The sequence below is a fragment of the Corvus cornix genome, chromosome 4 (assembly GCF_000738735.6).
Source record: "Corvus cornix cornix isolate S_Up_H32 chromosome 4, ASM73873v5, whole genome shotgun sequence".
Lineage (NCBI taxonomy): Eukaryota > Metazoa > Chordata > Aves > Passeriformes > Corvidae > Corvus > Corvus cornix.
This window is the reverse complement of record NC_046334.1, coordinates 40,156,703-40,181,436: the sequence shown is the minus strand read 5'-3', so window position 1 is coordinate 40,181,436 and position 24,734 is coordinate 40,156,703. Positions and strand designations below refer to the sequence as shown.

Below are 24,734 nucleotides of genomic sequence, written 5' to 3'. Positions count from 1 at the left end.
AAACTAAACATCATTTCAGTTTAACACAGCATAACAGATTTTGTTCTACTTTTCCTAACTGAATAGAAATATTTCAGGAAAACTGTGATTGGGACACTTTTTTTTCCCAGGGAAAAAAAACCAGAAGATTTTGTAGAACCTTCCTGACTTCCTCTAAATCAAACAATATTCTGTGTAATTTAGATTAGGTTTAGTACAAATGAGAAAATGACAGATAACTTAGGGTTTTCTTTATTTTTCGTGTTGTTTTTTTCCTTTTCTAGATTCTGTTTCTTTAGTGTAGCTTAGTGAGTTTTCCTGGTGATTCTAATTTCTTCTGCATGTGCAGCATCTGATTATTTGTCTCCAAATGCAACACTCCATGTTTCTCTCTCACATCTTCTTGATGTTTTTTCCTTACTATCTTCCTGTACCTCCCTGTGATGTCTTGTTAGTTTTCCTCATTTCTCTATATTTTTTTCTCTGCATTTCTCTGTCCTCTTCACCAAATCAACCAAAAGCACTATCTCATGTATTTTTCTAACGTTATTTTAAACTGCAGTTCCAGCCTGACATTAACTTCTCATTTTCTCCCTCGGAATCACATACTGAGTTTTCTCTGACATATTAGAAAGCAGGTCCTTCAGTCTCCTTTCCTCTTCACTCAGCAGAGCCATGATTTTATTTTTCTAGATCAAGACTTCCGTGGTTTTTTTCCTCAGTTATTCCAGCTTTAACTTTGCCCCTAGGAGGAAGAACAAGATAGTAAGTTTTGCCTCTTGGATGGCATTCCACTCTAAATGAGGAAGGTTATTTTTGTTCTTGATGGTGTTTAGTCATTAACAGAGACAGTTTGCCTTGCTAATATTTGTCAACAGTTTAGTTAAATAGTAATGAAAAGTAAACTGTTTGATTGCAAATCCAAAATTCCTTCTCTTGAAGTGGTTCAAGTGGTTTAGGACATACCATAGGGAATTTCAGGTTACAGAGTAACATATTTATAAAAGGGTTTTTTAGCATGAACATGTGTATATGTTGCAAGAACAATCACAAAAATTATTCCTATTAGAAAGTACATGTAAAAACTAGAAGATAAAAGTTATCTTATTAATATTTTAAAATATATTAAAAAAACCTGAAAGAATACATTAAACTTTAGACAATACAAAGCTTATTTTTCCCCAGAGAAAGAGAAATCATGGCCAGAGTACAAGAGTAGAGATAATTAGAGATTTGTTTCTTTTCTACTTCCCAAGGTAAGGCTTAATTCTACAGTAATCTCTTTATTGAGAACCGAGTGTTAGTCAAGGAGCCTGTTGCACAGATTTGAAACTAGCATTTAGCCCATATTTTCAGTATCTGGGAAACAGCTATCCTATGAATTTATAGTCTGCATTGTTTTTTGTTTTATCCTGCACTGTAACACACTGGCATGGATTCATTATAGAGTTGCTAGCTTATATCATGATACAGAGTGAGACTTCCAGTCACGACCAGTCACCCTCCAGAGCCCTTCTGTCCTTTGGCACAGGAAGGGAGTTTGTACTGGGCACACAATGAATGCCATGCTCTGGGAATGAGCATAAACTGATTATCTCACAACAATTTTGCCTTTGAGCATTTCAGCATCGTGTTGCCCCTTTGTCAAGCATGCTTTAAGGATAAATGCTGAACAAATTTGAGGTTCATTCAAGTGGGGTAGATATTAAGCAAATTGGTCTTCTTTTTTGTTTCCAAATTCTGGTTTGCAGCCTTGTTGTAAATTGGTTGGCTCTTTTAATTCCCAGGTGAGATGGGAAAGAGAAAAAAAAAGCTTAAGAGAAGCAAAACGAGAAATATACATGCTGAGGTTAAGTTTTGGGGTTTTTGTTAAAGGCCCAGAGATTACAACTACCAATGGGTTTAAGTGGTATTTATGTATGTGATGTTAAAACTTGTACTCAAATTTTGCACTGAAGGATCAGTGACCCACAAGAGCTGCTTCTCTGATAATAAAGTTCCCACAGAACACACGCTATGCCCAAAAGTGTCTCAAACGTGGTGGTGGTGGAGAGCTCTCTCATCTATACAGGTCCCAATGAGGTTCACTGATGAGGTAACTCCTTCATAACTGGAAATTAATCCTGTCACCATTCCGGACTTAACAAGCACAGGGTCCGTGCAAAACACAGTAGCTCAGGAACAGTGGTACTTTTTAGGAGAGGAAATAGGAAGCACGGGGTATTCTATAGGCCTGGGAGATCAGCCAGAATACTTGATAAACCAATCTGTGGGTTTCTGATTTATACTTAACTGTGTCATTTTGATACCAGTCTAGAAAGAGAAGTGGGTGGTCTAAAGACAAGTGTCTCTGGATGGGATAGATGTTCAGTGGGTATGAGTATCCAGGTGACCCTATGTGACACAGGCACATTCCTACACAGTGGTCTGAAGGGTCAGGTACAGAAAGGGTAGAGAAAATGTTTTGCTGCTTGCTGGGTTGACTTGCTACACATATGTTTTGTTTGGGTTTAAAATGAAGTTGACATAGAAAAGTTTTATTTATTAGAGTAGTAAAAAGGCAAGAGTGGCCTGTACCCTCTCCTTGTTTATCCAAGGGCTTAATGATTAGAGCATTAATGCAGGCAGTAGGTGCACAAAGTCCATTTAATTTACTGCCTGCAGGAATTCCAAATGCCATGTCCTAATTGACAGGCTATAAAGTGTTCAAGTATTCTGCTTACTGAATTCCCTTTACTGAAGTTTTGCATGAAATGATTAAGTATGCTTTGGATCAGGAAGAGTGAGTGTGTCACTTGCTGAGAGGACTCCCAAAGGAAAGGGAAGGTGAGGGAGCTTGGTTCTTACAAACAGTTGACCTAGGATAATTGCTAAAAGAAGGACTGAAACCCATGTGTCCTCTCTTGTGCACATCTAACCACCAGGCTGTAGAGGTTACTCTCTTTACATGCAGAAATTAAGAATTGGGCCATTCAATTGCGTACTTCCATATTGGGTTGAGGAGCAGCTCCTCACTGCTGTTCCTGAACTTGGACATGTGGTAGTAAGAGTACTTTGTGTTCAGTTTTGCAGCATTTAAGGCAAAAATCTCCATGTTTTGTTGGGGAGGGAAGTGGTTTTTTTTGTTTATAGGAAGGGCTAGTATGGTAACCCAGCAGTTTCCACAAGAACATACCTGTTCACTGGAAACTTCTGCGGTGTAAATGGCATTCCTAGTCAAAAGTGAATATGTCATGTGTGTAAGCATACACAAACAACAGGGACACTCATTTGAAATCTGAGGGACAGAGGTCAAAAATCAGTTTGAATAGAGTCTCTTTGATCTCAGCTGAACAACCAAAACCATTTATTCTTCTGGAATGGGCAGGTCTATCTAATTTTATTCCCCTAGGTTTTTAAAGCATAAGGGTCCATCTCAAAGCAAAACTGTTTTTCTGAAACCACTGCAAATCTTTGTAACGGCAGAAAGCAGTCTGTTTTCTGCCTTCTTCCTTAGTAAAATACAACACAAAAGCTCCTTAATGTTTTTTGTACACAGCAGGGGTTGAAGTCTGCCCTCTTTTCACCACAGGGATGGGAAGTTGTTGTGGGATTGGCTCACTGCAGAGGTATAACCCTGAATTAGCAGGAAGGAAGCTTAATGGAGCCTGAGTACCTAGTTAGCTCTCAGCTGTGCCTGGGGGTGTGAAGAACCTGTGGAGGCAGCTGAGGAGGTGGGCAGGAAGGACCTATGATAGAAGAAAACTCAAGTAGTGGAGTTAGTGATAGTGCTTGGCTGCAAGAAAATCACAGTCTACGTGAACTGAGAGAGGAAGTGGGGAACTGGAGGAACCAAACTGAGAGCAGGAATTTTATGGTTTGTGCTTTGAGTAAGGAAAGGCTGGGATCAAATGGGAGCTTTGCAGAGAAATGTGCCACGAGAGGGGCAGACCTAGTTGATCTGCAGTGGTGTTTGGCAAGGGATGTGAGAGTTCAGAAGTCTGTGCTCCCCTGTGAGAAGTGTTGCAGCAAGGCCTTGGTGGGCACCTGGAAGGAGGCTCACTATTTTTTTGTGATGCTTGCGCTTAAATCCTGACTGAGGCCCCAGTTTGCACAGTCCAGCGGGATTTCTATGGCAGCACTGGTGTGGAAAGTTGTTGTTTGCACATAGAGATTAGATTGAGCAAAGGGAAAAGTTGAGTGGTTTCTTGGAAAGAGGTTGATACCTTTGATGGCTTGCCCCACAAATAGTATTAAGCTTTTTTCCTTCCTGAAAAAAAAAAGATGTAGCAAGGTCTATGCATGCCTATGGCAGGGCAGTGGGTGCTACATAGCTTTGGTATTCATGTTTCTGAGACAGTTCTTTTTTTGGTTGTTTCTTGGCATTCATAAACAGTGTCCTCTCTGTCCCCACCCAGGTATGTGGAATGAGTGCTTATGGATTTCTTTCTAATGCCTGAGATGGAGGCTTTTAAAATTCTGCTTTCCAGAAGAGACACAGGAAGCATAGCTGACAGACTGGTCATTACCATTGGGAACTTTTGACTTATTTGCTTTATACGCCTAACTGAACCTGGAATTTGTGATTTATAAGGTCTGTTGGTATATTCCCCATGTACCCCACCAGTCAGTGCAAGCAAGGGAGATTGGGGTTATTTTGTTTGCATAGTACTAACTAGCTTCAAGCCTCAAAAAGAGGCAAAAATAATATAAGATTTTCTCTTCTAAACTAACAGATTATATCTATAATGGCATTATGAGGAAGTCTGTTGGTTACTTGATGCCTTTTTGTAACTGTAGAGCTTATTGCTGATGACACAAATCATGTCTTTCATCATACTTTTGTGGTGTAAGGGCTGAACCTTGTCACAAAACTCTTGCATGGGACAGGTCTAAATTTAGGAAATCTAGGTGATCTTAGGGGCTACTGTTTTGAGCTTGCATACTATCAGGTGGAACTTTGCCAGATTGTTCTGGTTCAGTTTAGAAGTAACTTAAAAAGGAAGCATTTAATTTACTTAGAGAAGATCTATCCTATTCTTGCCTAGAACAATTGTCTCTTTTGCAAAAACAAAATGGTCTCCCTTATAGCTGGGATACATATTTTGTCTTGCCATATAAAGTTTCTCAGCTGCTTTTCCCCTACTAATTTATAAATGGGAATTTTCTTCATTCTTCACTCTCAATGATTTTAAGTGGTGTATGTTAGACAAGGTGCTTGGTTTCTTTCACAAAACATGGCTGAACAAAGAATCATTGCTGTTTGTTGTCTAACCATTCATCTTCTACCATGGCAGTGTATGATACTGAAATATTAACTTCTGCTAATTTGCAGAACTGAGGTATTCTAATAAGAAATCCTAATAAAACTGGCTCATTACCTCTATTCCTGTTAAACATCAAATTTAAATTACATGCTGGAAACAATTGTATTAGAAACACTTTTAGGATTAAGAAGTTATTAAGAGTCACTAAAATCCTCCTTATGCATACTTATGTCATCTTATAGTTTTATATGTGTGTCTTAAGGCTCTAATGACACTAGAAATAATATCTCACAATGCATCTCTCCATAATTCCCACTGGTATGCTGAAAGATAGTATTAAGAAGATCATTAAGAGCATAGTCTCTTTATGTTCCCAAAAGCTTTCCATTAATTTGTATTTAGCTGTCTAAACTACAGCAAAGTTAATATTTACAGCAAGCTAATACATTGCTAATAGAAGTGTGAAGCACAGTTATTCCTTCTGGTTATTAATACTTCTGTCTGAGCACAGATGTGTTTTCATAGGATGTGTTTGGTTGCTAGATATGTGCTGATGACAAGTGCACCCAAAATCTTGATGGGCACACTTAATTCATAAGAGCATTCTCTCCTAAAACTTGATTGTACCCCAAGCTGTGAAGCCCTTCCATGTTTCCAAATGCCCCTCTAGCATGGTGTTGGGAGCAATAGCAAGCAGGCTTTACTGTAGATCAACACAGTGTATGGATGGAAGAGCAACAGTGTTGGCTGAGCCCATGCGGGGTGTTCAGCTCCCTTTTGGGAGACATGCCTGTCCTGTGGGTCTAGCAGTGGGCCTGAGGTTACAACCCGGGCACAGAGAAGAAGAGATACGTGTTTGCCAAAGCAATTGAATTAGGCTTTCTGCACATTCCGGCATGCATTGCCATTTGGTGATCAAAAACTGAAAGCATAGTCTTGGATGAAATTGCAGGACTCCATAAGCTGGTACCCCGGGCATGAATCTACTCTGCCTGTACTACCAGGCTGCTGCTTGTATTTGCTGGTAAGGAAAGGAACAATGCTATAATCTTTCCAGATGTGATGAAATAAATATTTTGCTAGAATAAAACATATTTGCATATATTTGCTACAGTCTGGAGAGATGTGTTATCTTCCATCAGATGGTGAGGCAGTAAATTTCATTGATTCGACTCATTTCTCACTGCTGGCAGCCTTCTGTGCCTTACAGATCTGTTTTTGCTGAGACTATTTCTAGTGTTCGAAAGTTGGAAGCAGTCTTAATCTGCTTGTTTAAAAGCTGTCAGAGAGCTGACGAGAATGTTTTCTTTAAGTAGCCCCGGGCTTCCTGTCTGATCGTGGGCTGTGCTTCTGGTAGGAATGGGGACTCAAGAGCAGAGAAAGCTGAGGCAAGTGTTGTTACTTAGCACAGCATCTAGTTTTATTGTGCACTGGTTGGAGCCCCAGTGAACTTTGGCAATAATACTAAATGTATCTTTTTCATCAGACCCTCAGTTACAGAAGGTTTTAATTTTTTCTTTTTGAAAGTCCTCAGGATCAGGCACTAACACTTTGTATGCTGTCATAGCATGTCTCAAAGCACTGCTGCATTTGTGCAAAAGATCGCTGAGTAGTCATATAATGAAAGGGAAAACAAATGGTGAATGACTCTCGGTTGCTTGTGGTTGTGCCAACCGTACTAAGGTATTTGTTTAAATGAAAGCTTTTAGCATAAATAGGTATGCGTACAGAAACCAATTCAAGTTTTGAGAGTTCTACCTAAAATTCCTGTTTGCTTCCACAACAGCTGTAAGGATGAAATAAACAGAGTAGTCTGACAGGAACCATATGCCCTTTCTCATGCTAGAGCTATAACCATCAGCTCGTGGCATGTTACTGCAGTAGCCATAAAATGTTTGTAAGCTATGTAATAAGGGTGTTCAGACGTTGCTCTCCCAGATGCTGAAGAAGTGAAGTTGCATTTAATTGAAAGTCTCCGAAAACAGTCAGCTCAGGTCGTGACATAAGAGAAATTGTAATGTAGGAGAGGTAAGTATAATGTCAATCAATATCAGTTGTAATTTCCTCTGAGGTATGTAACCATTTGGTTTTGTTTATGAATACACATAAATTATATTTGGAAATAATCCCCTAACTGTCTCTTATTTAAGTGGAGAGGAAACTTATTTGTGGGGAAACTGGCCGGAATGGTTGTTCATCGCTTTACTACTGATTGATCATGGTTCTGCAAAAATACGCCTTTACACATTTTCTTGTTCAAATATGCAGCAACAGAAAACATTGTGTATGTAAAGAACAAGCCCTACATGAAAAGAAGCAAATCTGGCGAGTCAGAGCTAGTTCATAGTAAATTATTCCAGCCATCCTGAAAATGAGTATCTGGAGACAATAGCAACATTAGCATAAAACCCCAACTCTGCAGCTTATTATTTTTCTATGGTTACAATAAGCTCAAAGATCCTACCACAGCCCTTTACAACACACCCCTTTTTATTTTTCAACTTCTAACATAATTTAGATGACTGTCAGATCTAACATTTAGGAATTTAGGTAATGGCAACTATAACAAATTCTAACTTCCATTGCCTTATATGTAAGCAGAACAGGATTCTACTAATGCTTTACAGAAGTGAGAAAGGAGTAGAGACTTAGCAAGAGGTGGTTTAATTCTGCTTCACTTGCATTTAGTTCTTCAGGCTTACATTTCCCATTTTGTCTGGCTTCTGAGTTATGCCTGACATTGTAGCATAAGGAACGTTTGTGCAATTCTCAGATCTTGTTCCTAAGTAATCTTTTAGAGACACGAATTTTCTTAATTGATTTTTTTTCCACAATCCTGTTAGGATAATAAAAAGGAGGCAGCTATTCTGTACCTGAAGACATATCAACTGAGTGGCATTTGCCTTCAGATTAGGAATATAAAGTAGTAGGAGATTGATTAAAGCAATATCTTGTTTCCTTGCAAATGTTACCACTGACATGTCCTTCTAAGTTCTGGTTTGTGTTGATATTGACCTTGGGTGCTCCAGTGGTACCCAAGTCAGAAAGAAAGATGGCTGTTATTACTATTAATCAATACCTACAGAGGAGCATCTGGGACCAATTATGATGTATTTTAAAGGGACAATCAGGACTATCTGGAATAGAATAAATATTGGCAATGTTACTTCGTGGGAAAAAGGGAAGGAAGGAAGCACAGAGTGCTTAGCCTTCTATATCTAGTTGAGATGTTGTTGCTATAATAGGAGATCCTGAAGTCATGATTTTTTTTTTTAATTTTCTTTTTTTTTCCCACCTGGATGTCTTGTTTACAGAGAGTGATGTTTGATGACAGGGTTACAGCTGAAGTTGACACTAAAAGGTGTCATTTCATTCAGAATTGCTTATTTTGGCACAAAAATAAAATAAAAATAGCTAATGCAATTTAAAAAAATAATCTTTAAGATTCAAAGATAGGGGATAGGTAACAATGACTGTGATTATGGGGCTTGAGATTCATAGCTCAGTTGTTATTTACTCTCTAGGATGCTAATGGGATTCCAGAGCTATGTCTTACTGGAATTTATGGGCAAATGGCAATGTAGCAACATGCTGAGTTGTTGGAAATATCCGTATTTGCTGTGTTTTGATGGAAGACTCTGTGGAAATGAATTTCCAATTTTGGTTTGGTTTCCTTGGTGCTAGCATATTCCTTGTGAGGTTATGCAAAATGATTTTGTAGTTCCTGCTAGAAAGTAAGGAATGGCTAGGTATGTTGTAATGTAAGAAATCAGTATTTTTGATCTTCTCTGTGTGAGACTAAATATAGGCAGCTTGAGGGGAAAATGAGTTGTCCATGAAGGTGTGTCCACCAGAGATTCTAGAAATCCAATCCTATTGTGCCACACGTTCTTTTTGAGACTTAGGAGGAATAAAGCAAACTATTTTTCTACAAAGTAAAGGTATATGCCCTTTTTGGGGTGAATCCTGTTCTTGGAATTTGTGCACAACATAGTTTTGATTCATTAATAGGCATTGGAGTACCTATCTGACCTGACAGTGCTTGGTCAGAGATGAGAGGGAAAGACATAAGGAACAAAACGAATACCCCTTACTTTTCCTTTTTATATTTGCTTCACCTGGAATCCTGAAAAAAAATCTGGCATCAATAGGTGATCAAAAGGTAGACCATCGTATGTCTGTTAATGAAAATATTGGAGCTGCTGTGTACTTTTCATCTATTCACTCTCACAGTTACGGTAGGGTCAACGTTTAGATCCATCCTGGTTTATATCCCAGACAACTTAATTTGGTAGGGTTAAGTAGTGAATTATATGCTGCCTAAATTACAGATACTTGTTACCCTTGTGTAGGTTTGATTTTTATTCATTACTGGATTGTACTTGTGGTATGTTCTTACTCTTTCCTGATTTATAATGGATCTCTTTATTGAATTATTGAGCAAAACTTTTAAATAAAACATCAAAGAATTCTCTTCTACTATTAATTCTCTTATAGTCATTAGATATATCTACCCTTAGGACCACTTTCCTCATCAGAATACTGACACTGCTAGACGTTTTGCTAAATGTACTGTGCACTAAAATGTTCATCCAATATAGGCTTTTTTCTTTTGAATGTGAAATTATTTGCCTTATAAATATGCAGTATTAGTTTGCTTCTTGTACAAGTATTTTCCACAGTAACTGTTTCGTTCTTTCTGGCCACCTTAAATGTGCAATAGTTTTATAGGTGAAGAAAAACAAAGTACTTGCAGAAAATGTAGTTAAATTGCTTCTTACAAGTATGTCCATTATCAGAGTTAAGAAAAAGACTGGAGTCTGTCTTCCAGTCATTGGTCATCTTCCATGTTCTGTGTATTACATACTGCTTTCCTTGGTCTAGAGAGCCACTGAATCCAGACTGTGAATTGTGATTACTTCTCAGCGGTCCAGTTTGTGGGGAGGTCTAAACTTAAGCTCAGGTCTTCTCATTGCCACTTGTGTCAGCTCTACTTTTTCATGCTGCTTTTATTTATTTACTTTTTAATAGATTTGTCTATATATATTTATATATATTATTTCAATGCATTAAGACTGACTTGATTTTATGGTTCTGATTCTCTTACACAATAACTTTATGCTACCTTTGAGCTTCTTCTCACTTCCATAGAAGCAGTAAGTCTGTCTTTTTGCCTGGAGGGGGATTAGTGTTTACTTTGCACATAACAAAACAAAGAGAAGGCACAAAGCACTGTTCAGAACCCCAAGAAATAGTTTGTAGAGTAAGTTATATGCTTCAAGGATAGATGAGGCTAGTGAGAACAGCATTCAGTTTCTGAAAGTAAAGCAGATGCCTTGATTCACAAAAAATAAGGAAATTTGGAACAGCTTGGTATCTTTTTTTTAATAAATGAAATACCAGAAGGAATATGCATGTTTATATTTAAATGTTTAATTTCTGTGGGCATTATTGAAATAGATATTTCTGTCATCTGGCTATTTTTATAAAAGCTAGAATAGTCTTGCTAGGATATCTGAACTAGAAAGCCTTCCTATTGTGTCTTGTTGTGTAATATATCTTAGTCCCTCAAAGGGAAATAAGCAGAAAAATTTACTTAGGTGCTGATTTAAAAGAGGGGGAAGGGACCAACTTTCACCATTATCTAACACTTCTACCGGCAAGAGTTTTTTGTAGTGTTGGGCTGAGATATTTTTTTTTTGTTAAACATAATTTCAGTAAGTGCTTGGACAATTGATGAGCAAACCACTGAATGCAAAGACACAACCTCTATACTTAGGAAGCCCCTGACCTGCCTTTATGTGGAAGCTGGAAAAGGTATTGAGGGTGTGATATAGTATTATCTTCTTGCCCCCTTGTTCTGCCAGTCTCTGACGGAAATAGGATTCTGGCTAAGCAGTGCTTCGGTGTATGGCTGTAATGTGGGCTCTTAATGCACCTTCTTGGATTTGGCCCCAGCTTTGTGTGTCTGGGTAACAGAAGACTTTTCTTACTGCTTGGGGGTCTGTCAGTATGCTTTCAGTCGAAACTTTTTGAGCTCTTGTAGATAACTGATTCATCAACCCACATACTTGGCCCCCATTTAAAACCAAAGTAAATCAAGGTGGTCAAAGACAGTTCAAGATGTATGTAGATTCAAACTGCATTATGAATCGCGTGACAACCTCCTTCCTTAACTGCTTCTTGTACCAGATTCTAACACCAGTGTTTCTTTGCTTTATGATCTAAATTATTTTATTTTTTGCCTTCAGGGCCCTAGATATGTCTCTATAAATTAGGTTTTTATCTGTATCAGATACTCATGGCATAGCAGAGTCTCAAGTTTTCTATATTAATTGTCTAATACTTCATATACATAGATTTTTTTTTATGCTTTAGTTTGCAGCATTTCTGTGAGGCATATTCCCAAAGACAGCTTCTTGTCCCAGTTTGCCCAGCTGACTGTAAATCTTCCTTTACTGATGAAATGTTAGTAGGCTGCTCTCAGCAGCTCTTAGCTTTCTATCAGTTATTGCTTCTTCCCTGAGCTGTTGGGAACTTCCAAATTACGCATTTGTCGCATCTGTTTCATTTGCAAGAGTCATTCATTTCTGCCTTTAATTTCTGTTCCAACTGGCAGTGGGGATTGTGGCAGTCCCAGGCTGTGCTGCAGTACCTGACACTGTAGATCCATCTACTGAAACCTGAGTATCTTCAATCACACTCAAAGATCTTTCTGTTACTGGTTGTTTAGGTCACTTACCAGGCTCTATCAGTGTATTTTCAGTCCTGCTGTTCTCTGATAGAAAGGGAAATTATACAAAAGACAAAGGAGACAGGGTTTTTGTTATCTTTTTGTCATGGGAACATGAAAACTTTTCCCTGGCCCACTTCTAGTCTTGTACAAATAATGTAGCTCTGTAGTCAATGGTGTGTCAGAAGATGCTGTTGCCTGTTGCATTGGGAGTTCAGGGCTGTGGTGCAGCACTGTTTCTGTATTCTGATAAAAGCTGTTCCCTCCTCTGACTAGTTTCATTGCAGCTGCTCTCCTCAGCCCCATGAGGATTGCTGGCTATGTAGCTTGGGCTACCCCAGATCGGCTGGAGGTAAAATCTTGTTTTCCTGTACAAGCCTCAGAAGTTTATTTGCTGTATTTTGTGGAACATGATGGGACCACAAGGTAAATGTTCTGTGTGGTAGCTGTGAGGTCATTTGAGCACATTAATGTTTTCTGTGCTCTAGAAATGATCAAAGAGATGTGACTGCTCTGTTATTAAGTGGGAAAAAGTGCCACAGCTACACACTGACTCATCTTTTCTTCTCATATGCACTGAGCCTCATGTGGGCACCATATTTAGGAACTCCGCTCCAGATCTTTAGTCAGATGTTCCCAGGCCATATCTTTTCCCATCCCTTTCCTCAAGCCACCTCATTTCCAGCTTTTTACAATTTGGACGTAGTTTGATTCTGATTCAGAAATCTCAAAAAGGCTGGCATTTGTGGACCTGAAATAAAGAGTTCAGCAGGAAGCTCAGTGATCAAACATTTCTAAAAGCAGGACCACTTGCAGAGGTGAGAGACAAAGGCTTTTCTGTCATTAGTACATGGAGGGATACTAGCAGGGAGTAGAGGAAGGGGAATGATTGTCATTCCCCATCTTCCATACATATGCTAGGAGCTGGAAAAGGGCCTTGTCTTACCAACGTCATCAGAGGATGCATGTGTGCTGCAAGAAATGTGAATATTACACCAGAATTAAAAATTACAGCAAATCATAAACTGTGATTTAATGATGACTACAAAAAAATGGTACTTCCTTTAAGGGATTGCAACAAGAGGAAAGTTGTTTGAAAGAAAGCAGTGCCCATCTTGCTGACACATGGTGTGATTCTTGGTGTTGTCCTGTGCAGGGCCAGGACCTGGACTTGATGATCCTTGTGGATCCTTTCCAACTCAGGCTATTCTAGCATATTCACCACTAGGTGCTGTTGCTTAAGAAAGGAGGACGGAATGTGAGAACATGAACATGGCCTTAGGAAATAAGATCCATAATCCAGTGCTTCATTAAAACAGGTTGCTTAGGAATCCTGTGTTTATTCTGTCAGCAGAGGATTTTTTTTTTAAAGGAAAGCTAAATAACTGTCTATTGGTTGTCATTTGCTTTATTTTGTCTTGTAAGACAGAGATGGACAAAAGTGACTTTTACTGATTCTTTGAATTTGTATGGAAGCTAGAGGTGACTGAATTCACCTTTGTGGGGAAACTCCCCTGGTTAAAAACATTTCGGCACCCTGCTGTCAGTGGTGTTCCTGTGGGTTACAGTCTGTGTAACTGGACATATGGGTCAGACAGTGAAATTCACTTGCACTCTTGGATAAAATGCCCCATTTTTCCATCTACCACAACAGAAGAAAATTCTGTGATCATTGTCCTGTGGAGAAGTGATAATTAGATAAAGAGAAGCATGATAATATGCTGTGGTATAAAGGAGTTTTAAATGAGTACAGATGTATTGCTCCTAACCACTGAAGCTATAGTTTATGAAAATCGTCGCACACTTGATGCAAGGAGCACTTTCCTCATCTCATGCCATCTGTGCATCTGGCAGAATATTACAGGAAACTCATTTGTACGTCCACTTGGGAGTGTATCCTTCCCATTAAGAAGAAAAACCAAGTGATTTTTAGATCATATCTTACAGTGGAAGATACTAGATTTCAAGCAGACCACTGGAGAGATAATTCACTTTTTTCCATTTTATTTCTAGGGCTAGAGTCCTTGTTGCCAAAGTGCAGACTCCCAAATGCAGACACCAAAATGCCAACATACCAACATGATGGCATTGTTCACAATATTTTCAACTTCAGGGAAGATTTCAATGAAACTTTTGTCCTAAAGTTAGATTTAAATTCCAGACTTAGAGATTTTTACACTGTAGGTTGGAGACAACAGCAGTCTATCCTTACAATGTTTTTATATTCTTTTTTTGCTGGGCTAGATAAAAATTTTGGCTTGTCCTGGCATAGTACTGCTTTTCTTGTATGAGCGAATGTAGCTTTGAAGGTGTATACCAAGCTCAGTAACATGTCTTTGTACAGTCCTTTAACTCATGCAGCTGCTTCCTTTTTTCTACATGGAATTTTGTACAAAATAATACAAAGACTTGAGTATATTCCAAAATAGTGACTATCTCAGTATCTCTTCCTGGGTACTGTGCAAATTAAAAGTAGACTCTTGTGACAGGCCAAAGGATCAAAAGCAATGCCTGCTCAAGTGAGCACTGGTTATTTTCATACTGGGGAATAACAATTTTAATCATCTTCACAATTGTTTTCCTGCAGTCAGAACCAAAGCTTCTTCACTGTCTTTCATTTAGGATGAAGCATTCTCTGTTTAAATGGTTGAATCTGTGGATGGAAGTAGCCTTCACCTCTATGCAAACATGTTTGGAAAACGTGTCATATTTTGCAGCAGATACTTAGTACCTTTCCACGATAGTCATCATCAATTAGTAAAAATAGAAACAACTATCACGTAACCATTGCAGAGGCATGATATTAGAAGTCTCCAGGATTTCTCTCTCTCTGGGTTGATATGAAATGTGGGCAGACATTGTCTCAATCTACCGATGCAACATTCATTGGAACTCCTTGCTTGTCTCAGCTATACCATGTTTTGCAGTACATGGGGCATTATATGTGCTGAATTCTGTGTATCACCCCTTTCACCTCTGTGGGCAGTGTTTGACATCTGAGGATGCTGCTGGGTGGCCACAATTGGTGAAGTGAAGGGAGGAAACTGCTGACCTGCCTTCCCTCCTGTACCTATTCTTTCCAACAGAGTAGCCATGGGCACCTCTGCTTGACTCCATCCTCACTGCCCTGCTGAAGGAACCTGATGAGCCTTTCAGCTTTTTTTGATGTAAAGTAGAGAAGGTGAGAGTGAGTAGAGAGAAGGGGTGAGGATGAAGGTGGCAGAGGACAACAGTAAAGTGTATATTTAAGCTTTAACCAATACTGAAAATGTTAGTGCTTTGATTTGTTAATGACAGGATGTTATGAACTCTTTATAGGTTTGCTTAGATTTCATTAGTGGGGGGATACTTAAATTCTGATGAAATCCTGTGAGGGAAGAAAGGGAAGAAAAGCTGTTTTGTTTTTTCAGTTGGTTGAGTTTTTTGGTGTTACTTGTTTTTTGTTTTTTTAACTAAAAAGATATCACCATGTGAGAGAGAACAATTACTTTCTAGGAAAGATCTTCCCTTTCTGCATTTCCTAGCTCTCTGAACCTTAAAAGGTGAAGAGTAAAACCAATTTAATCCACTAGAATCTAAGGAACAATCATATTTCAAACAACCATAAATTTGTTCAGCTGCTTTCCTCCGTTCCCCCCAAATCTCAATATAGCAGATGAGCAAAATGCAATAGGTGCCCCACACTTCCTTCACTTACAGCTTCTTTTATGTTCTGGCTAGATTGCTGTTAAAAGGTGTGTGCAGTCTTCTAATTTATGGTTAACAAGTCTGTATCATCTTTGTAATCCTAACTGTCGTGCAGTAACAGTTCCTATGTAGGTTCAACTGGGAACTACAAATAATTTCTCATAAGTTTACTGATAATAAGAAACATATCTTAAGGAATGAAAGAAAGCTTATTATAATAATTGTCTGCAGATGTGAAATGAAAAGCATTATAGAAATATATATCTGTAACACTCTATTAAACCAGAATCTCCCAATAAGGGATGCATAGTGATAAAGAAGCCCATACATTTCACAGCTCAGAAATTAGTTTCTTAGACTTCCATCATTCAAGGAAATCACATTCCAATCACTGCTCAAGTGACATGAGTTTTCATACTTACAGTAATCTCCTGTATTGACAGTATATCAAAAATAGTCCCCTGAAGAGTAAGGCTAATTTTCTAACCCAGTCAACCCTCACTTTGAAGTCTGGATGGGGATGGTGATAGAAAAGTTTTGCAAAGGTGGAAGTACTGAGCCTTAAAGCATTCTTTATTCTTCCAGTATAATGATGGCAAATCTACCCTCTCTCATTTCAATCTTTTGAATAAGTCCCTAAAGCAGAAATCAGCAGTTTCATGTTGCTGTGCTTGACTCTTTCAGTGCCTTTCCCTTCTAGATTTTGTGCAACTACCATTAGCTCTACATGACATCCTATTTCAAGCTTTTGATTGATCTTAGAGACGTGAAACTGCTAGCAAGGTCTTTCAATCACAGAAGTACATTTCTTTTGCATATATAACAGGCTCTTGCTAAAGTTGCTTAATGAATTACATCCAGTGTTTGAAGAGGGAAGGTATGCAGGTTTGGGCAGTCCCTGCAATACTGAAAAGCAGGGAACATGCCCTTTTGAAATCAGGACAGCGATGGCTGTGCCCTTTTCCCACTTGAGAGGGTTCTGCAGCCCCTTCCTGGCTCTGCTGAAGGTGGTGAGTCCTCACCTTCTCCTGCTGTGCTCAGCCCAGCTCTGCCCTGCTGTCTCTGTGCTGGCCCTGGCACACCAGCAGTGTGGAGCCATCTGCAGGGGCTGCACTGCTGGGCTGTCCTCACTGCCTACACTGGGGGGGTGGGGGGATGGATCTGAAGAGGCATTGAGGCCTTTGTGATAATTTTCTTTGTCTCTGCTGTCCCATTCTGCTCTAACATCTCCACAAAATATTCAGTTGTTTGGCTTTGTGACTTCGCTCTAGCAGTGTCCTAGCATTCACTGAGGGGCAGTGTCTTCAGATGTAACACAGAAAAAAATAATGTGATCTTATAAATCATCACCTCTAAATGTTGAGTTAGGTTTTTTGTGAAAGTTAATGACACCATGAGCTAACTGTATGTGTTTAAAGTTACTCTCTTGTCCCTTTTCAAGATGGAAATTGTCATTATCTTCATAACTGGCTTACCCCTCTGCATATTGCCTCTTACTTGCTTTCACAATGGCTTCTAAGTGCCCATAATTAGAGGTTGCTGTTATGGATTGCACTAGGGTTCAAGCAGAAGTCTAACAAGTGCCACTCATACATTGGAGTGGGAAGTACTATGGACACTGTGTTGCTTTGATTCACTGAACTTTTTACATGAGCACTTCATTTACCCTTCTAGCTCTGTGTGAGGCTGTGTCTAACTTGGTACTGTAATTTCAGTGAGGGAAACAAAGATGACTCAAGCAGGAGAACCACCACAGTAACTTTATGAATAAATAAAGAAAATTTAGATTAGTCCACTTCATTAGGAGGTCAAAAGGTGCCTGCTGGCACTCTCTTGCAAAGTTTATGACTCTCAGGAGTCATATAGACACACAGATATATACTCAGGGAAAGGTTAACTTCTGTACTGTGATGCTCTCTGAAGCACCCTGAAACCTTAAGCTCTACCAATACACATAATCTCAAATCTCACTTCAATGCACGCTAGAGTAAGTCAATATGGGTAGCAGTATGGGTTGTGTTCTTTGCTTGGTGTTCCTGTGGTTTCACTGAAGAGCACATTGGCTATGCAAACCCAAAAGATGCTCCAGCATCACAAAGAAATGGGTTCTTAGTTAAGTAAGAAAATGTTAACTCTCATAACTTTCAGTTCAAGCAATAAGGTGGAAAGCAAAAGACTGCCAAGGTGAATGAATTAAGTCACTCATTGTAAGATGCTGAAGACATTGCCTTGCCAACTTCTGACAGCAGCTGTTCTACTGGCTGTAACTACGATTCAGCTATAGAAAATCTATACCCTAGCTCTTTGCATATGTGTCTATAAGATAGGAATCTAAAACTGAGAGACCTGTGAATGATTCATGAGAATACTTGATATTTCAATGAGCAACAAAAAAATATTTTATGAAGCTCCAGGACTATCTTCAAATTAGCAAAAGCTACAGCAGTGTCTGGGCAATGCTACTGGGGACAATTGTACTTCACAGATGAACACACTTTTTGGGCCACTGGAGGAGAATAAACAAGCCCACAACATGAACATGCTTTACAAAGGAACTGAAAGTGTAGGAAAGAGCCAGTCTCATAATTCTGCTTTTGTGGGATTAAATTGCCTAATCAGATCCCGAAGTGCTGAACCTGGTATTTCTTTCCACTTGCTGACCATTAAACATTGGGATAATTGTGTGAGCTGCAGAGCTGTGTACAGACAACAATTCTCCACTACTCTTTGCAGGGGGTAAAGTATTTGTGTATCTATATCTCTGGCTGTGGAGGTTCCCAGAAGAGTTAGTGTAGTTTTTAAAGAGAATATATACCACTTGCAGTGAGATTCAGAATCCTTGTGTTCAGCCCGAAATGATTTTATGGGGAGTAGAAACTTAATGCACTTAACTGCATAAATGATATGCACACTGCCCACCCTGAGTCTGCTTTAGTCTAGTCAAAGTCAATTTGAAAAATGATGCTTGGAGCTAGTTTGAATGAATGATGTTATCTCCAGGGCTTGAAAAGTATTACTGAACCTGTATGAACTTGATTATGACCTGTGCTATATTCTTCACAGGCATTATTTTACCTGTGTAGGCCTCTGTAGGCTGGTATCCCTGTATGTTACATACCTCAGACTTTATAGGGAAAAAGGAACAGGGGAAAAAAAATGCTCTAAACCCAGTCAAAAGTCCCTCTAAATCCATCCTCACCTTCCTTATCTGAAAGCACACTGGTCAGTGATAGCTGTACCTGCTCTTCCTTTTCTTCTTGACAAGTCCGTGTTGCACAAACACCATCCTTGCTGCAGAGGCTGACAAGGGGAGCAGTGGCGAAGAGAAGGGCCAGAGCTGTCCTGGAGCGGCTCTCTTGTGCATGGGCCCCCTGCCACTGTCTGCAGAGGTCCCTGTCAGGCACCTTCCCTGCCCCACTGGCCTGGGAGCCATCTTTCAGTGGCCATCCCCACTGAAACACCTTAAGATGATCTGTTGTTTCAGGCTGTGCAGATGCTGGCAGATGTTTTTTGTTATGGCAGTATAACAGTAAACCCTGGGCTTATGTTTCAGATTGCCCTGAGCAGTAGGACAGAAACAGATGGGAGCCCAATCTAGCCCCTTAGGCTTTTCAGTCATTCTGACATGTCACTTTCTGTGTAGGCACAAGTCTACCAAATACAATTATTCTGGGGATGAGACATTTTTAGATGTGAGAGAAAAGAAGTAACAGTGGGGAGAAAAAGGGTGAAAGAAAGACAAGGAAGATAGAACTAAGGCAGTGACTGACCTGAGAATGTACATAGTTCAGCTGTGATTTTTCATAAGAGCAGTAAGTTCCAAGTAAAGGCATTCCAGACTTGTCACTATCTTAGTGCCAAGGCAAGTGTTACCTTCCCCTCCCCTCCAGAAGAATAAGGATTGCATATAATCTTATCCAGAATAGTGTAAGGAAGCTTTTCTTGCTCTAAGTTAGTGCATCATTAATAATAAGGTGCAGAATTTAATTGGCAGATCTTACTAATGCAGCAGTCCCAGTGCTTCTGATGGCTAAAATTTAAAGGCTAGTATAGCCTTTAGTATAGGCTAGTATAGCCTTTAGCATAGCCAGTTGTAGCTAACATTTGCAAAATGTATGGACTTCACAGGCCTGATGCTGTACTCTCAGACTATATTGACTGTTGGAATTAAGAGCAGAGAAGAAAATATTGAATGTACACAGTCAAGAAAAGTGCAACAGGCTTCCATAATACTCTTTCAGTAACTGTGATTTTAAAGTCAGATAAGCATGTAACCCCTGAAGGGGCAGAATCACTCCTAAGTCATGGTTGTTTTATCTTAAATATTATTTAAATGGCGTTATGGAGATTCTCATTGAAAGTCACAAGGATTTCCAGAACTAGCATTCCTGCTCTGAATAGAGAAAGGGGAGAGAAACGACACTGCCGAATATGAAAATACAGTCTGGAGAATGAATGAATGAACACGGGATTGATCTGTCTCATTTTTCTTTTGCCTAGTGGATGGCCAATGTTACAGGCTTGCTTGTGACAATTTGTTCCCAGTGTTGTCAGTTATACCCTCAGTGATTTCTGGTCTTGTGCATGGTAATTTTTTGATCAAGTATAAACTGTCGAATTAATGGGTTGGTACACAAGAAAAAGGGAGATAGATCATCTTTCTGGGGTTTTTGTATTGGTTCTTCACAGCTTGTGACAGGAGAAAACCAAGGGTTTGAAATTAAGACTCTGTATAAAAATGAGGAAGAAGAGATCATCTCACGGTGACAGTTCTTAATGATATCCTTCAGGACTTTGGAAACCTTCAAAAGCAATGTTATGTTTTCCCATCACATAATCCATTTTGAACAACTGAGAATTAAAATATACCGATAAATACATTATCACATCTAGGAAATTACTGGAAAACATCTCTGGGTCATACTCATGTGGATGTGTTCATGCTGCTCAGCTCCTTCCCAGACAGGCTGTGCTGTTACATGTGGGAAGGGAAACAGCAAACAGATGTTCTCCTTCTGACCCTGTGGACAAGCACAAGGTTAGCTGACATGAGAGCAGGAAAAAGCAGGGTTTCCTAATGGGGTAATGGCATAATGGTATCTTGCTTTGATCAGAAAGGTGTACTAGGCATTCCTGGCCCAGGGAGCATTGAGTGCCAAATGTTGTTAGTTACTAAGTGAATACACTGTGTGCCATCTGGGACATGGGCTTTGGGAAAGGGGACACTGAGCTGGTGTAAGCTGCTACCGTGGTGTTGCTGAAGTCCTGGGGCAGGTAAAGTTTACGCTGGCTGATGATCTGCCCGGGTTCATTATGGTGGAGGGGATGTCTAGGATTTCATTTCCTACGGTACTTTCACCATACCCGTCTCCTTTTCCCCTTAAGAGTCAGTCAAAACAAAGCCCACTTTAAAAGAAATGAATGTAGATAATGTGAAGCATAAGGATCTTTTACAAAGCGTCTTTTACAGTGCTGGGGACATAAAACAGGGCAGTGGAAGATAAGCCATTATGTATGTTGAGGAAGTCTAAGAATAAAGATTATAGGCAAACAGTCTACCTTTCTTTACAAGGCCTTGATTTACATCCCTGAAATCTCAAATTTAGCTATTACAATGAAGTCCTGTTGCACACAGAGCTGCCTTTTTATCACCACTTAAAATCTAATTAATCCGTATTGAAGCACAAAGATTTCTGTTGTGTTTTAGGGTGAGGGGTCATAGAGCCCTCTTTGTTCATCCTCAGGCTTGTAATCATCAGGCATTGGGATATAATTTTACCAAGCAAATTGGAAGGTAACAGATCAAATCCTTATCGGAAAACCTAACTCATGGTTTAGTGAAGTCCTTCGTCCTTTATGTGAAACTTTATATTTGTGAAGAACAAAAAAGTGTTTCAGAGCTTGCAAAGGGTTAATAGCAAGGGCTTATATTTGGGGCAGCAGAGACCTAAAATCATCACAGCTTCCACCATCACTCAAGGTAGCAGTTGGTACAGAACTGCTGGGGAAACCTTTCTCCTCAAGCTTTCAGAACTCTGCTCTTAGAATGGCCTTAGTCTATCAACCAGTGATGCAATTAAGTGGCATTTTGGTCTCTCTGTTGGGATGGGTCCTGTCCTGTCTCACCACCTATCTACCCCAGTGGAAAAATCTTAACTTGGAACTAAATGAACTGGAGATCTGGACTATGGGACTCTGGCAAGCTTGTGTTGTACAGGAAGAAGGTGGAATGCAATGCAAGGACTTCGATTCTTTCCTAGCCTTGCCTCCAGAGCTCAGGATTTCTAGGATTTTGATGTTTTTTTCCAATGGATCAGGGATTTTGGGCCTCTTGCTCTCAGGATTTGGGTTGGACTGTTTGAAAATTGGTGAAAGACAACAGGAACAAAAGAAACGGTTGTTGCTGTTTGGAGGAATGCTCTTCTGGATATCAGGGATTACAGCTATTGTCCCAGTTTCCTGGGTTGCCCATTCCACAGTCCAGGAATTTTGGGATGAGAATATACCAGATATTGTTCCCAGGTGGGATTTTGGGGAAGCATTGTTTGTTGGCTGGCTTGCTGGATTTTGTCTTATATTAGGAGGATCCCTACTTAATTGCACAATCTGTTCAACTGAAGTCCATCCGTCTTCGGTCCATTATGCAGTAGCAGAGCAGCAGGATCAGTGTCAATGCTTGGAAACTGAAACTAGGCCTTAACATGGAAGGTTTTAAGCAGTACAGAAATACTGCCCTATCTTTTCCAAACCCTAATGCAAGCCAGAAGCTTGTTCCGGTAGTAATTCAAAGGACTCTTTGTTACCTAGCTGATTTCCTAAATTTGTCTGTTTTCTCCATAAACTGGTATTGGAAGATGGTGTGTTTTCTCACCTGTGGAACTGCTTAAAACTGTATCGCAACAAAACACTGAAGTTTTCAGAGACTGCACAGAAAAGGTGCTTTTGCTTTCTTAACTGCACTGTAAAAACCTGAAAATGAATATGCATGTTCTCTTACAGCTTGGATTTTAACCAAAATGTGCTTCCTTTTTTATGTAACCAATGAAATAAGCCCTGAAGTTTGACTCCCTGTTGCAATTTTCCACTTGACTGATGCAGTGACATACGAACTTAGAGGAGATTTCCTGTCCTAAACAGTCTGAAGTGCATCAAATGGTTTTTCTGTGTATTTGAAATAGTAGGTTTCTGAAATTGTAGCAAGCTTTGCAACTGTCTTTTTGTGCATGGGGTGTGATGGTGTGGGTGCTCAGACCCAGCAAGCTGTGTTTCCCCAGTCTGCCACATTGGACTGCCCATACAAGTTACTCTAAGAGTTTCTGGCACCTGCATACTTTATGCACCAAAAATAGGCTGAGAAATGCTGCTTTAAAAGCCAGTGTATCTATCTTCCTCTGACACTGGTCTTGAGTCATTATGCATCCTATCCAAGATCCCTTAAGTTCCATTCACTCATGTTTGGAAGATATTGCTGTATATTTGACTTTAAACATGGCATTTAACTGGCCACAAAGCAGAGAGTGTTATTTGGTCTAAGTGGAAGTGCATCAGTGTGGTATTAAAACTTAAAAACAAACTGGGAGACGCCAAAATTAGCAAAACTGCTGTAATGCTTTAGCTGATTGATGGAAAAACAAGTATATGCTTTTCTTGAAAAAAACAAACCAAAAACTAATGAAAAGTGAGCCCAGCTGTGGCCACACCCTTCTGCTACTGGTTTACCATGCCACCTCCCAGTCCCCCAAACACTGCACATGGAACCAGGCAACACAAAGCAGGAGGGAGGGGAGAAGTATTTCATGCTTCATAGAGCATTGTTTTAACTTGTGCTTATGTATGACAGAGCATGACAAAGAACTGAGCAGAACAGTGCCTGCAAAAGCGAATTGTTTGGTGCTTCTATGACTGCAAAAAACGAACTTGGCAAACGGACATAGGCTACTGTTAGCTGGATTTCTGTTGTCTGTGTTAGGATGGATTTTAACTGCTACCTGTAACTACTTACCAGGCTGGAAAAATCTCAACTTAGACATAAATGCACCAGAGCTTTGGAGCATGGGACTCTGGCAAAGGATGTAGGAACACAGTCTAAAGATTTTTATTCTTTCCTAGAATTCAAGATTTCCATTACTTTAGTAGCTACATCAAATGGACTATGACTTCTGAGCCCTGTGATCTCCGGTCCTGGTTTGGACTGCCTAAAGATGGAGAATACAGAGCAGAAGATAAAAAAAAGCTGTTACTACTTGGAGGAATACTCCAGATGATAGCTGGAGACTCTGTCCCTTGCTTACACTATAATCCAGGAGATTTGGAATGATGACATCACAGAGATTCTGCCCAGATGGGCAATAGGGGATGCACTGTTCAGTGATTGGGTTGGTGGATTTTTTCTAGTTCTAGGGGGATCTCTACTCCTCTCTACAATCTGCTTATCATCTGACCATCACTTACGACAGCACCAGCAGTGGCAGATATACAAGATGCCCATCGGCATCTGGAAATTGGAAATGGAAGACTTAAAAAAGGGCAGATACCACGTTTTCTGACTTCTTGCTTGTGTTACAGTAAGAGACAGACCTGCTGAACAGACAGGTTACTGTTTACAAGATCAGGGGTGGGATTCTTTCTTACCGAGTAGTTCCTTTAATCACTACTTATTTCCACTTTTAATTACATGAATTGATGAGCTATGGCAATCTAAGCCACCACTGTATTTCTTCCAAGTCTGATAAATGTCAGATTTTGGTTTTGTTGTATAACTTGGGGGAGTGAGTATAAAAATTTTAATCTCTAGGCCTGCATGGAGACTTGACCATATTTTAAATAGCAGAACTCCTACTGGGGCTGCTTTAAACTATGTATTTTTTACAAAATAATATTACTTGGAGTCTGAAAGAATTTGTAGCACCAGTTCAACGTGCATTACAAAAACCTAATGCAGTACAACCTTGAATGAAGTTTGCTGGGCCTGTATCATTTACAGTAAACTAAATGTTCTCAGACATAACATCACATAATGCCAGATTCTCAATTGTGAGAGAGAGGGAGAGAGAATATGACCACCTCTATCCCTGTCCAATCTCTCTCTC

At 39.6% G+C, this 24,734-nt stretch overlaps 2 protein-coding genes and 1 pseudogene across 2 annotated transcripts in view; 2 read left to right on the top strand and 1 right to left on the bottom strand.

The window, feature by feature from the left end:
• Window positions 1-251: 251 nt before the first annotated feature.
• The window catches only part of WWC2 (WW and C2 domain containing 2), a 120,255-nt gene continuing 95,772 nt past the window's right edge, over window positions 252-24,734 (bottom strand). The window contains exon 23 of the mRNA XM_039551132.1: window positions 252-724. Within this exon, the coding sequence (XP_039407066.1) occupies window positions 661-724 (64 nt within the window). The 3' untranslated portion in view covers window positions 252-660. The remainder of the gene's footprint in view (window positions 725-24,734) is intronic.
• On the top strand, window positions 21,692-22,345 carry LOC104690566 (claudin-22-like). The gene has a single exon (XM_010401503.1). The coding sequence runs from the start codon at window positions 21,692-21,694 to the stop codon at window positions 22,343-22,345; it is 654 nt and encodes a 217-aa protein (XP_010399805.1).
• Window positions 23,554-24,229, top strand: LOC109144900 (annotated as a pseudogene).

Bases quoted from the DNA above. Each gene is read 5' to 3' on its own strand.
- LOC104690566 (XM_010401503.1), top strand. From the start codon at position 21,692: ATGGCCTTAGTCTATCAACCAGTGATGCAATTAAGTGGCATTTTGGTC.